Source organism: Erpetoichthys calabaricus, chromosome 1, assembly GCF_900747795.2.
Source record: "Erpetoichthys calabaricus chromosome 1, fErpCal1.3, whole genome shotgun sequence".
In the NCBI taxonomy this organism is placed as follows: Eukaryota; Metazoa; Chordata; class Cladistia; order Polypteriformes; family Polypteridae; genus Erpetoichthys; species Erpetoichthys calabaricus.
This window is the reverse complement of record NC_041394.2, coordinates 35,299,032-35,313,211: the sequence shown is the minus strand read 5'-3', so window position 1 is coordinate 35,313,211 and position 14,180 is coordinate 35,299,032. Positions and strand designations below refer to the sequence as shown.

Genomic DNA, 14,180 nt, shown 5'->3' with positions numbered 1-14,180 from the left:
AAAGTTAATGAACAGTCCTCTACTGTCATCGACATTAGCAGAATCTACACAACTGTTTCAGTGTCCTCTGCTCAGACGGGCATTTCGCTAGCCTTGTTTTGTATTTTGTTTTTTGATATCTCATTTTATTCCGTTTTATATTTTGATATTCTACATTCTTTATGTTTTTGATATTTCATTTTATTCTATGTTTTATATTTTGATATTCGATATTCTTTGTTTTTGAAATTTCATTTTATTGTTTTATATTTTGATATTCGATGTTCTTTACGTTTTTGATGTTTTATATTTTGATATTCAATGTTCTTTACGTTTTTGATATTTCAAGTTATTCTGTTTTATATTTTGATATTCGATGTTCTTTACATTTTTGATGTTTTATATTTTGATATTCGATGTTCTTTACGTTTTTGATATTTCATTTTATTCTTTTTTATATTCTGATATTTGATATTCTTTATGTTTTTGAAATTTCATTTTACTCTTATGTTTTACTTTTCAGCACCTTGTGCCTTTTGTCTATGACAGACGCTCTATAAATACATTTTACTTACTTTCTTACTTATAAAGTACAGGAGTGCCAATGGTAATTCCTTCTTCTTTTAAGACTCCCAGTTTGTTGTGTTTAGTTCTATAAAGAACACCATAGGCCTATTAACTACCCAGCAAGCATATAATCGACTGAATGTGTACACCATAACGTCATTCTTTTGAAAATGATGTGATTTTTTTGGCAGTGTCATGCATCACTCTTCTTCACAGACGGAGACACCGATACAACATGTCTGTATTTAACTAGCATTTACTGTACCATTTATATATCTTAATTCTTTAAACACAAACAACACTTCAGAAGCAAACATCTCCATACAGAGTTTTTCTTTCAAACGTGTCCCAACAGAAGGATATTTTTAACACCCCCGCCTCACTCATTTCCCAGTCGTTTCGGAAAGCCCCCCCCCCCCCCAATCCCACACTTGTGTACCCTACCTACTCCAGTAGTTTTAGAAGGGGCCAGCAATGGAAACATTAAGGCCTGGGGGCCAACCAGAAATGGAAGTGAACAAATGGAGAGCCCCCTATCCCCACAATGCTGACCAAATAAAAAAAAAAATAATCCTTAAAATTAAAATCTGGTTCGAGCACAAAACGCTGCCCCACTGACGAGGCATAAATATCACAGCCATGTGACCTGCTTCAAAAAAAGTGAAGATCTGGCCTTCCTTCAGGTACGGTTACAGCTGGCCGAGCCCCCTGTTTATGATTGCCAAAATTAAGATACTGAACCACACAAGAACAGCTGGTGGCTCCAAACGGTTAACACCTGGATTTCCTTTTAGCAGCAGATAGGATTCAGAGCGCCCAGGTCTTCATCCAAGTCAACGTTGCTCTTAGGAGCTTAACAAAGACAGGTGTGGCCCTCCTCGTTAGGACGGTACAGTGAATAATGGCAGCTTAACTTGCCTATAACAAGAAGAATTCAGAGTTGTCTTGTCTCTGCTTCCGGCAATAAGAACCTCCACTTTAGAGCTCAAAAATCTAGGATCAGTGGTGCCCAAGGGAAAGGTCAGTTTAGACATTTAACTTTCCCTTAGAAAAATATCCATGATGAGCAGTCCATGGTCCATATGGTTCAGCCAGAACGCTCTGATAGCCCTGGGCTCGGACCTCCCAAAAATCAATAGAACCGCTTGCGCCGGTTTTCCTTCCATTGCTGATAAACGATGACTCCGATCACAGATAAAACAATAGCACCGAGGACAGAAAACAGAATGATGAAGAAAAGTGCCACTCCGCTCATGGGCTGGGAAACGCCATCCTCTGTGAAGGGGAAACAAAGGAGGTCAGTTAGTGATGGGAACCATTTCTGGATGAATGCACAAACACACATCAGGCTCATAGTGGCTTCCCGCACTGCCAGCTTTGCCGAGTTGGGAAAGGATGATTGGACAGTAGATGGCAACACTATTGTGGATACATTCATGCATGCTATACACAGGTGGCCTGGGTCAAGCTGTCCGGAAAACTGCAAAAGACGGGTATTGAAGTGTCTCACCTTAATCAATCTACACAAAGGAAAGCAGTATATCACACCTAAAGAGGGTTCGCCTCCCATTTGTTCACTTACCTGTGAAGGTGCAGATACACAAACAAAACAAATTTCAATGGCTTCGGTCAATGACCCCATCAGGAAGTATTGACACTTTTTTTCCCCCATTTTGTTATATTTCAGCCTTATGCTAAAATTAAATACTTGGGATCAACAGTACAAAGTAATGGGGATTGTGGAAGAGGTGTGAAAAAGAGCATGCAGGCAGGGTGGAGTGGGTGGAGAAGAGTGTCAGGAGTTATTTGAGACAGACTGGTATGTGCAAGAGTGAAAAGGAAGGTCTACAGGACAGTAGTGAGACCAGCTATGTTATATGGGTTGGAGACGGTGGCACTGACCAGAAAGCAGGAGACAGAGCTGGAGGTGGCAGAGTTAAAGATGCTAAGATTTGCATTGGGTGTGATGAGGATGGACAGGATTAGAAATGAGGACATTAGAGGGTCAGCTCAAGTTGGATGGTTGGGAGACAAAGTCAGAGAGGCGAGATTGCATTGGTTTGGACATGTGCAGAGGAGAGAAGCTGGGTGTATTTGGAGAAGGATGCTAAGGATAGAGCTGCCAAGGAAGAGAAGGTTTATGGACGTGGTGAGACAGGACATGCAGGTGGCTGGTGTAACAGAGCAAGATGCAGATGCAGAGGACAGAACGATATGGGAGAAGATGATCTGCTGTGGCAACCCCTAACAGGAGTAGCCGAAAGAAGAAGAAGAAGAGTACAATAATGAATTCACACAAGTTTAAAGATCCTTTGCTATGACACTTGAAATTTGGCTCAGGCGCATCCCGTTCTATTGATCATCATTGAGATGTTTCTACAACTTCTTTGGAAGTCCATCTGTGGTCAATTCAATTGACTGGACCAATTGGGAAAATGGCATGTCAGTCTACAGAACATCCCACAGTTGAACAAAACCCAAGCCATGAGGTCTATGGAACTGCTTGCAGAGTTTACAGATGGGATTGTGTCAAGGCACAGACATGGGGAAGGCTACAAAAATGTTCCTGCAGCACTGAAGGTTCTCAAGAACACAGTGGCCTCCATAATTCTTCAAGGGAATAACTTTAGAATAACTATGCCTCTTCCTAGAGTTGGCAGCCAGGTGAAAGTGAGTAATTATGGGAGAAGGGCTTTGGTAAGAGAGGTGACCAAGAACCTAATAGTCACTCTGGCTGAGCACCAGAGAACTGGTGTGGAGATGGAAAGAACTTTCAAAAGGACAAACGCCACTGCAAAAACCCACTAATATGGGCTTTATAGCAGAGTGGCCACACAAACGGCCACTTGGAGTTTGCAAAAAAGCAACTAAAGGACTCTCGGAGTATAAGAAACAGGATTGTCTTGTCTGTTGAAACCAAGACTAAACTGTTTGGTGTGTTTCAAGTCTGGAAGACACCAGCCACAGCTCATCACCTGCACAATAAACTTCTAATAGAGAACCATGGTGTTGACAGCATCATGCTACGAGGTTGGGGACTGGGAGACAAGACAGGGCTGAGGAAAATCTAAACGGAACAAAGTATAGAGATATTCTTAACAAAAACCTGCCCCAGAGCTTGCTGGACCTCAGACTGGGCTACAGAATCGCCTTCCAACTGGACAATGGCCCTCGGCACAAAACAAAGACAACACTATGAATGTTCTTGAGTAGCCCAGCCAGAACCCAACTGAAGATCTGTGGAGAGACCCGAGAACCCAGTGACGGTCTCCATCCAGCCTGACAGAGCTTCAGAGGATCTGCAGAGAAGAATGGCAGAAAAATCCACAAATCCAAGTGTAGAAAGCTTGTCACGTCATACCCAAGAAGACTCCAGGCCATAATCGCTGCCATTACGAATCACAGAGTAAAGGGTCTTAATACTTGTGTCAATGTGATATTTTAGTTTCTTGTTTTTTAAGAAAATTTAAAAAATTCCAAAATCTACAGAACATTAGAAACATTTTAACAAGAACAGCCCATTTAGCCCAACAAAGCTTGCCAGTCTTATCAATTTAAATCTTCCAAACTAACATCAAGTCTAGCTTTAAAGGAACCTAAAGTCCTACTGTCAGCCACACTACTTGGTAACTTGGCGCAGTGGTAGTGCTGCTGCTTTGCAGTAAGGAGATTGTGGGTTCGCTTCCCAGGTCCTCCCTGTGTGGAGAGCGCTTTGAGTAGTAAGAAAAGCGCTATATAAATGTAAAGAATTATTATTATTATTTCATGTGTCTATGGTTCTCTGTGTAAAGAAAAACCTCCTAATGTTTGTGTGAAATTTACCCTCAAGTTTCCAACTGTGTCCCCGTGTTCTTGATGAACTCATTTTAAAATAACAGTCTCAATCCACTGGAATAATTCCCTCATCATCATTTAAACATTTCAATCATGTCATTTCTTAATCTCTGTTTACTTAATTAAACCAGCATTTCCCAACCTGTGGGCCGTGGCGGCATTGCAGGTGGGCCATGGCTGACGCTGGACAAAACCCCACCCCTTCTCCACACCACTCATATTTGATTCACTAGTGGTACCATCACAGGTGGATTGTGGCCAACTCCAGACAAAACTCCTTCCGCCAGTCTGATGATCACACTCAATTCACAGCGGTAGCATCGAAGGTGGATCTAGGCCAATCCTGGACAACTTCTCTAACCCCTGCTACGATAATCATACTCTGTTCACCAAGGAAGAAAAGCATTGACAATTGTGCTTGATTCATCTAACGTGCTGCTGATCGCACGTTGACAGTTACTCGCCCAAACCTGCTTTAAGGATTGTGCTCGATTCACCAAGATGGGGACCACACCACTCCCACCACTCAAACGATCACACTAAATTCACGGTGTTGGGGGAACACCTAAAGGGGTCAGAAACACACTGACATGTGAAAAACTAGGTTGTGACAACACAAAGGTGTGGAAACACTAGTTTAAACTTAAAAACTCCTTCAACCTCTCTTTATCAACCTCCTCCTTTCATATTGTAAAGGGGTCTCTCAGTCCCTGCTAGCACTGGGACCTATTCTAAATGACAACTCTCTCAGTCTAAATTATCCTTGTCGCTCTTCTCTGAACTTTTTTGAGTGCTTCTATATCTTTTTTGTATCATGGAGACCAAAACTGCACACCGTACTCCAGATGAGGCCTCACCAGTGCATTATAAAGGTTGAGCAGAACCTCCTTGGACTTGAACTCCACACATCAAGGGCGCTATATAACTTGACATTCTGTTAGCCTTCTTAATGGCTTCTGAGCTCTGGCTGGCAGTTGATAGTAATGATCAAAACTCCCATTGCGTATTCAATACTAACATTTTTAATTCCTACATTTATTACTTTACATTTACTGACATTTAATGTCATCTGCCAAAAATCTGCCCAAGCCTGAATGCTGTCCAAGTCCCTCTGTAATGTTTCAGTGGATTGCAGATTATCTGCCTCCATTGAGAGAAACAAGGAGAAAGCAAACCATATGAACAACTTTTTAGCAGGTTTGACCACCCTAACCCACTCTCACTCTCACCTCAGAGTACTGCAACCTCCACCCATCTTTCTGCTAATACCAACATAGGAGAGAGATTCCCCCCACCCACAATTACAGCAGCGCAGGTGAGCAGAGAGCTGAGGAGACTTCGTGCCAGCAAAGCAGTGGGTCCAGATGAGTATCGCCATGACTGCTGAAGGCCTGTGCGTTGGAGCTGGGGAGTCCTCTACAGCACATCTTCAACCTGAGCCTGGAACAAAGGAGAGTCCCGAGGCTTTGGAAAACATCTTTCATCACCCCAGTCCCAAAGGTATCATGTCCTAGAGAACTGCATGACTTCAGGCCTGACGTCACATGTTATGAAGACCAAGGAGTGGCTGCTTCACCACCTGAGGCCACAGGTCTGCCACACCCTAGACCCTCTGCAGTTCGCATACCAGGAGAAGGTGGGAGCGGAGGATGCCATCATCTACATGCTACACCGATCACTCTCCCACTTGAACACAGGCAGTGGTGCAGTAAGAATTATGTTTCTGGACTTCTCTAGCGCTTTCAACACCATCCAACCTCTGCTCCTTTGGGACAAGCTGACAGAGATGGGAGTAGATTCATACCTGGTGGCATGGATTGTGGACTATCTTACGGACAGACCTCAGTATGTGCGTCTCAGGAACTGCAGGTCTGATATTGTGGTCAGCAGCACAGGAGTGCCGCATGGGACTGTGCTTTCTCCGGTCCTGTTCAGCCTATATACATCGGACTTCCAATACAACTGCTACGTGCAAAAGTTCGCTGACGACACTGCTATTGTGGGCTGCATCAGGAGTGGGCAGGAGGAAGAGTATAGGAACCTAATCAATGACTTTGTTAAATGGTGCGACTCAAACCACCTACAACTGAAAACCAGCAAAACCAAAGAGCTGGTGGTAGATTTTAGGTGTTCTATCAGACGGTTGTGGCAAGCGCCCTCTTCTACACGGTGGTGTGCTGGGGAGGCAACATAAAGAAGGACACCTCGCGCCTGGACAAACTTGTGAGGAAGGCAGGCTCTGTTATATGCATGGAGCTGGACAGTTTGACATCCGTGGCAGAGCGACGGGCACTGAGCAGGCTCCTGTCAATCATGGAGAATCCACTGCATCCACTAAACAGTATTATCTCCAGACAGAGGAGCAGCTTCAGCGACAGACTGCTATCACTGTCCTGCTCCACTGACAGACTAAGGAGATCGTTCCTGCCCCACACTATGCGACTCTTCAATTCCACGGGGGGTAAACGTTATATATACAAAGTTATTGTCTGTTATACCTGCCTCGCACTCTTCACCTTGCACTTTTTAACTTGCACTGTGTTTTTATTTCTCTTTAATTAATATTGTTTTTATCAGTATGCTGCTGCTGGAGTATGTGAATTTCCCCTTGGGGATTAATAAAGTATCTATCTATCTATCTATCTATCTATCTATCTATCTATCTATCTATCTATCTATCTATCTATCTATCTATCTATCTATCATGATGGTGCTGTCGTGCCACATGACTGACTCACTCTCATTATTGTGGGTACATCTTGCATGTGAACTTATGCTCACCCAGGCATATTCCTGGCTTTGCTCATACATATAACCTGACCCTGAAAATTCCGGGTAATTCTAGTAGGTCTTGACTGGGGAGATTTGCTGGGGTCAGATTTCCTGGGAAAACATGTCCAATGTCCAGGAATTTACAAGTAAAAAATATAATTTACAAGGGGAGCCGAGGGCCAAAGGGGACAAGTTGTAAAATGATTTGGCCTACTTATGTGCATCTGATGAATGTGTCAAATACAAAAGTTTCATAAAACTGAAAAGAAGTTAATTGAGAAATACAACTGTGCCAGTGATAAGCATTTTTTATTTAGTAAAAGCACTCAAGCAAGCTGAATAACCAACCATTAGTTCAACTACAAAGTATGACAAAGATCCAGTCTTCAGTTAACAGTTTTCTACTTTGGCTACTTCGATCGTCTTATGACCCACCATCAACATGACAACGCACCGTTAGTCGCCATTGGGAAATTTGTGGGAAAATGTTAGCTTTACTAAGACGAACAGACTAAGCAGTCACCGAAACACATTCATTAACAAACTGCCATGGCTCAAGGTCTTCCAGTGCTACAGATTTGCCTAGTCACAGTAATTTTGTGCAACCAGACTTAATTCTTTGTGGCATGGGTGTGGATGGCCAAGAAATATGAGGCAGAGCTAAAATAATGTAAGTCTTTAGTCCAAAGTCATTCCATAAATGTGAATTATTGTTTTTAAGCTAGAGCTCACAGTTTTCAGTAGTATGTGCCATCACAGTTCAAACATTAGCAGCACACACTCCTGTCACACTGGACACTTTACTCAGATTAGTGTACAGTAATCCCTCGTTATATCGCGCTTCGCCTTTCGCGGCTTCACTCCATCACGGATTTTATATGTAAGCATATTTAAATATATATCGCAGATTTTTCGCTGCTTCGTGAGTTTCTGCGGACAATGGGTCTTTTAATTTCTGGTACATGCTTCCTCAGTTGGTTTGCCCAGTTGATTTCATACAAGGGACGCTATTGGCAGATGGCTGAGAAGCTACCCAGCTTACTTTTCTCTTTCTCTTGCGCTGACCTTCTCTGATCCTGACGTAGGGGGTGTGAGCAGGGGGTCTGTTCGCACACCTAGACGATACGGACGCTCATCTAAAAATGCTGAAAGATTATCTTCACGTTGCTATCTTTTGTGCAGCTGCTTCCTGAAACAACATGCTGCACGGTGCTTCGCATACTTAAAAGCTCGAAGGGCACGTATTGTTTTTTGACTTTGTTTTTCTCTGTCTCTCTCTCTCCCTGCTCCTGACGGAGGGGGTGTGAGCTGCCGCCTTCAACAGCTTTGTGCCGCGGTGCTTCGCATACTTAAGCCAAACAGCCCTATTGATGTGTTTGCTTTTCTCTCTATCTCTGTGACAGTCACTGCTCCTGACACGCACTCCTTTGAAGAGGAAGATATGTTTGCATTCTTTTAATTGTGAGACGGAACTGTCATCTCTGTCTTGTCATGGAGTACAGTTTAAACTTTTGAAAAAGAGACAAATGTTTGTTTGCAGTGTTTGAATAACGTTCCTGTCTCTCTACAACCTCCTGTGTTTCTGCGCAAATCTGTGACCCAAGCATGACAATATAAAAATAACCATATAAACATATAGTTTCTACTTCACGGATTTTCTTATTTCGCGGGTGGCTCTGGAACGCAACCCCCGCGATGGAGGAGGGATTACTGTATATCTGTGGTAGTGTGAAGAAGCTGCAAAGAGCATGGTTTACCTTGAAAAGGCTCATCAAGTAGCAGATTTAAGACCATTAAAACAACAGGGTGATATATTTGTTTTTTCCCTTCCCATTGACATTGATAGCAGAGGAGACTAGTCACAGTTTACTTGCTGCTATGGGTGTTTATAAATTGTAGAGCAGAAAAGCTGCAAGTTAAACTGATGCCATTTTACACAACTTCTAGTCAAAGATTATATAAGAGTTCCTGACAGCAGTAGCTGATCAGGTGGAGGTGCAGAAAACCTACGTCACATTAGAAGATTTTTCCATTGTCGTAGTGGCGGTCTGTGTGTGTATGAGAGCTGACAACCAATGACCATTCACCCATAAATACAATGTGTATATAATACAGCAATGAGGAATAAGGAACATGTGTGTTTTGAACCTCACAAATAGAGGAGAAGCTCATCTATCAGATTTCCAATGTGGGGGAAAGAAGGAGAGCAGGTTATATCTAATCTATTCTTCTAATCCCTATAACTATAAATATCAATGCAACAATAGGCTAAAATGCAATAACTCATGGGGAATTTTGAAACTAAGATTGAAACTGCCTCATTACCAGTTAAGACTATAAAATGACATTAAAAACTCAGAATCAATGTCTCCATGTTGGGACAGTTAACTTTGTGAGCTGGAATGTTAAAGGCCTGAATCACGAATTAAAGAGAAAGAAAGCATGCTCTCACCTAACAGGCTTAAACGCTAAAATAGTATTTTTACAGGAGACCCACTTACTAAGCAAAGATCAGTTCAGACTACAAAAAGACTGGACTGGCCAAATGTTCCATTCTAGCTTTATAAAGAAAACTAGAGGGGTGGGAATTCTCATACATAGAACAGTTCCATTTGTAGCATCAGATGTAGTATCGGACCCTGAAAGGAGATATGTGATGGTCATGGGCAACTTATATAACAGTAAAATAATTTTGATAAATGGTTACGCACCCAATGTGGATGATAAGGAATTCATGCAAAATCTATTTGCATCCACTCATAAAATTATAATGGCTGGGGACTTTAATTGTGTTTTAAATCCACTCTTAGATAGGACTCCTGTGACAGGGGGGACGACATCTAATACGCCAAAGACAATTACAAGTTTTTAAATGATCACAACTTATCAGACCCCTGGAGGTTTCTTAACCCAAACTCAAGAACATATTCGTTCTACTCACCACTGCATTATAGCTACTCAAGAATTGATTATTTTTTTATAGATAATAATTTCCTGCCTACAATTAAATCATGCAAATACGACACAATTGTTATCTCCAATCATGTCCCTCTAGTCTTGGAGCTAAATTCATTAAGCCCCTCACACTCACCTCGCAGATGGCACCTTAACCCTCTTTTATTGGCAGACGAGAACTGCACAGAATTTATATCCAAACAAATCAGCTTCTTCCTAGAGACAAACACGTCCACAGAGGTTTCCGCAGGAACACTCTGGGAAACTCTAAAGGCCTTCTTAAGAGAACAGATTATTTCATTTGTTTCCCACAGAAATAAATTAGAAACCAAGAAAGTGTCAGAGCTAAGAAGTGAAATTACAAGAATAGATGAGGAACAAGCCAGGCGTCCAAGTGAAGCTCTCCACAGGAAAAGGCAGGCCCTGCATGCAGAACTTAACATCTTAACAACTAAAGAAACTGAACAACTTATTTATAAGATTTCCAATGTGTTTTATATACTAAAACAGAATGGAAAAAAAATCCAAGACTGTGGCTGAACTCGCCACAGCTATTAACCAATGGTACAGCAACGGATGCGTCTGGCAGCACAGAGGCGGTGGACCTCACAAACAGAAGAGAAGCTTGCCCATCTGATGTCTGATATTTTTCACACCATAACAGAATTAAAAATAAATAAATAATGGGCTGGGATTGCTGCTGAATTCGACACAGCTGATAACCCTTTAAACTGCACCGGCTCCGTCATGTTGCCTGTCAAAAAAAGGGGCAAGCATGACTGCATGGGAATATTGGCGTTCTGTTGGTAATGTGACATGGGCTGCGATTTTCAGTCATGTAACTTGGTATGGGTGCAGCTACTACTGTACATTCAGCAAATCTATCACACCCTACAAAAAAAAGTCACATAATGTGACATTGTCAGTAGTAGATTCAACCTGATGAAATTTACAAGAATTGTCTTTGCTCAGGGCGGCACGGGGGCGCAGTGGGTAGCGCTGCTGCCTCGCAGTTAGAAGACCTGGGTTCGCTTCCTGGGTCCTCCCTGCGTGGAGTTTGCATGTTCTCCCTGTGTTTGCGTGGATTTCCTCTGGGTATTCTGGTTTCCTCCCACAGTCCAAAGACACACAGGTTAGTTGCATTGGCGATTCTAAATTGTCCCTAGTGTGTGCTTGGTGTATGGGCGTGTGTGTGCGCGCCCTGCGGTGGGCTGGCGCTCTACCCGGGGTTTGTTTCCTGCCTTGCGCCCTGTGTTGGCTGGGATTGGCTCCAGCAGACCCACATGACCCTGTAGTCAGGATATAGCAGATTGGAAAATGGATGGATGGATGGCTTTGCTGAAGTGGCCCAAGTGTGTGTGTATTGATGTTATTGTTCCTGCCTTGCACCAGATGCTTTTAACACAACCCTGCCCTGAAGAAGCAAGCATGTTAGGAAGATGGATGGAAGGACGGATATATGCCTATAACATCTGTTCAGTTCTTCTCACTCGATTGCATTCTATGTGCATGATCAGTATTCTCTGCCATTGAAGAGATAATAAGAGATACATTTATCAATGCGGTAACAAATAAGTTCTTTACAAAATAACAAGCTTATAGTGAAAGAAAAATTAGTGATTGTAAGTGTGGCTTTTTTCAGTTATTGTCTACAGATCAGAAGCAGCAATTCAAATCTGTGCATCAACACTTAGTGCTTGGTGATGACTTTAAAAGATAATCCACAGCCCTGGCCCTGAAGGGGGCCACGGAGGGAGACAAGCAACAAGGTGAAGTGCACAGCCGGTCTCCTTTTAAAATGGATGGCTAGAACAGCAGTGCTTTACTTTTTGCTTTTTTTCTTTCTTAAGATGATTTTGATACACTGCTCTGCAATTTGTGTATAATTTCACAATGTGGATCAACATTCAATACATTTTTGGTTTCAAAAATGGATGTATTTGGAAAAGTTTTAAGACTTTTTTGTCAAAATGGGACCCGGTTCCCATTAGCTAAACTTCATCACACACATTTAATTTTTTTTCTTCCAATTCATAAAATCTGCTTCACTTCAGAATGCATTTCCATATGGAAAATTAATATATACCATGATTGTGAAGATATAACTTTCAGTTGGAAAATACCAAACCTCTCCTTTAACACTTTGGAAATAGACATTTTTTGCAATCATTTCGAGAGAGAAAAAAATAGGTCACTAAGTGATCAGATAAATTAAAAATAATAATTGGTTGTAAAAAATAAAAATAACTGAATTAGAGGGTATTCATAAGAAATGTAATGATTGAATTCAGGAGGTAGAAGTACAAAATAAACAAGAACAGTTGAGTCAAATATTTGAAATGTTAAAATGAGTGCACCAATTTAAATGTTTAAAGTCAAAATAGGGCGGCACGGTGGCGGAGTGGGTAGCGCTGCTGCCTCGCAGTTAGGAGACCCAGATTCGCTTCCCGGGTCCTCCCTGCGTGGAGTTTGCATGTTCTCCCCGTGTCTGCGTGGGTTTCCTCCCACAGTCCAAAGACATGCAGGTTAGGTGCATTGGAGATTCTAAATTGTCCCTGGTGTGTGTGTGTGTGTGTGTGTGTGTGTGTGTGTGTGTGTGTGTGTGTGTGTGTACCCCAGCCTGGGGTTTGTTTCCTGCCCGTTTTGGCTGGGATTGGCTCCTGCAGACCCCCGTACCTCTGTAGATAGGATATAGTGGGTTGGATAATAATTGATTGTGATAGAAAGCTGTCATTTTTAAAGGGATCAGGTATCAAAAATAATATTGACAATCACTGTCATTGAAATAGTCTAAAACGATACACCACAAGCTTATGTTTGAAATTTGTCATTTGTAGCCTTCTTGAAGTGGCTGTTAGATGACTAGGACCATCACAAAGGAATCGAATATCAAAAACGTTATCACATTTGTGACCAGAAACCTCAAAATAGCATAAAACGACACTCCACACATCTATATTATCGATCCCCCATTTTTTTTTGAGTCTTGTGAAAAGGAGTAACTTTAACTCCTCATATCTCATTAGGAGTTGAACCCCTGGGTTCAAATAGTGTGGCAGTCACAACTTCAATTCCTTGTGATCATTTTTGATGAATCATGAGGGTATAATTTCCTGCACAAAATATGATCTAAAATGGCCTAAAAGTGGGGGCGTTTGGGTCTAGACGGCCAAATTAAGCAGGAAACCCAAAAAGTTTGACATCTTGCATAACAAGACGTTAAACAGTATATCATATGAGGGGAATTTCTTGTATTGTTGAATCAGGAGGCACTGGACAAAAAAGCTAAAGAGATTTCAAAGCGTTAAGAAGTAATTTTTATGAACATAAAAAATACAAACACAATGCAACCACCTGGACTTATGAACCACAGCCTTCAGGATTTTTAGAAGATGCCTTGCAGGCCAACACAGAAGTTCGGATAGCCCTGGTCTAGTAGGCGTGCAACATAGTGCCGCTATAGCGTGAGGCTGGGAGTGTGGGCTACCTAATTTATATTTTAAGGCCAGACTTCTCTCACGTTGCTCCACCCCACAAGGAGTTTGATTTTCTGCTACCAGTTACCATTAAAAAATTAAACCTGTAGTATGTGCTAACCATCAGAAAATGTTAAACTGGAAATACATTTAGGCAATGAGAGCAATGAAGAACTAGATAGATGATATGATTAAAAATGGACTGAGAACACTTTCTGGGCTGAAATAACCACGAGAGGTGTATGTGCGTATGCATATACTTGCCTCGTAATAATGGTATGTTGTCCACACTGGGTATGAACACCTCTTTATCCTCCCGCTCCTCCTCTGCACTCCGCTCAACAGTCAGCTGGTACAGTTTTAGAGAAATGATGTCGTGGTTATCTGGAGAAAAAGAAGAATACGGCTGTAAGGTTGCAATGATATACTGCCCACTTTCATCTGAAACTAACTCCCCCAATTAAACATACCTGAGAGATCACCAGTGACAGATGACGTTCCAAAATAGTATCCTTTTGGCAACCTTACACCAGGAATGTCCAGACAATCCCTCCACTCGTTCTTCCCGTCAATGTCAATCATTACCTAGTACCAAAA

At 42.0% G+C, this 14,180-nt stretch overlaps 1 protein-coding gene across 2 annotated transcripts in view; it reads right to left on the bottom strand.

Annotated features, from left to right (window-relative positions):
- Window positions 1-784: 784 nt before the first annotated feature.
- Window positions 785-14,180, bottom strand: part of LOC114648560 (VIP36-like protein) — a 63,689-nt gene continuing 50,293 nt past the window's right edge. For both annotated transcript variants that reach the window (XM_028797659.2, XM_028797667.2), the window contains 3 exons: window positions 14,054-14,168; window positions 13,848-13,967; window positions 785-1,821 (listed from right to left, as the gene is read on the bottom strand). In XM_028797659.2, the coding sequence (XP_028653492.1) occupies window positions 1,679-1,821; window positions 13,848-13,967; window positions 14,054-14,168 (378 nt within the window). In that variant the 3' untranslated portion in view covers window positions 785-1,678. The remainder of the gene's footprint in view (window positions 1,822-13,847; window positions 13,968-14,053; window positions 14,169-14,180) is intronic.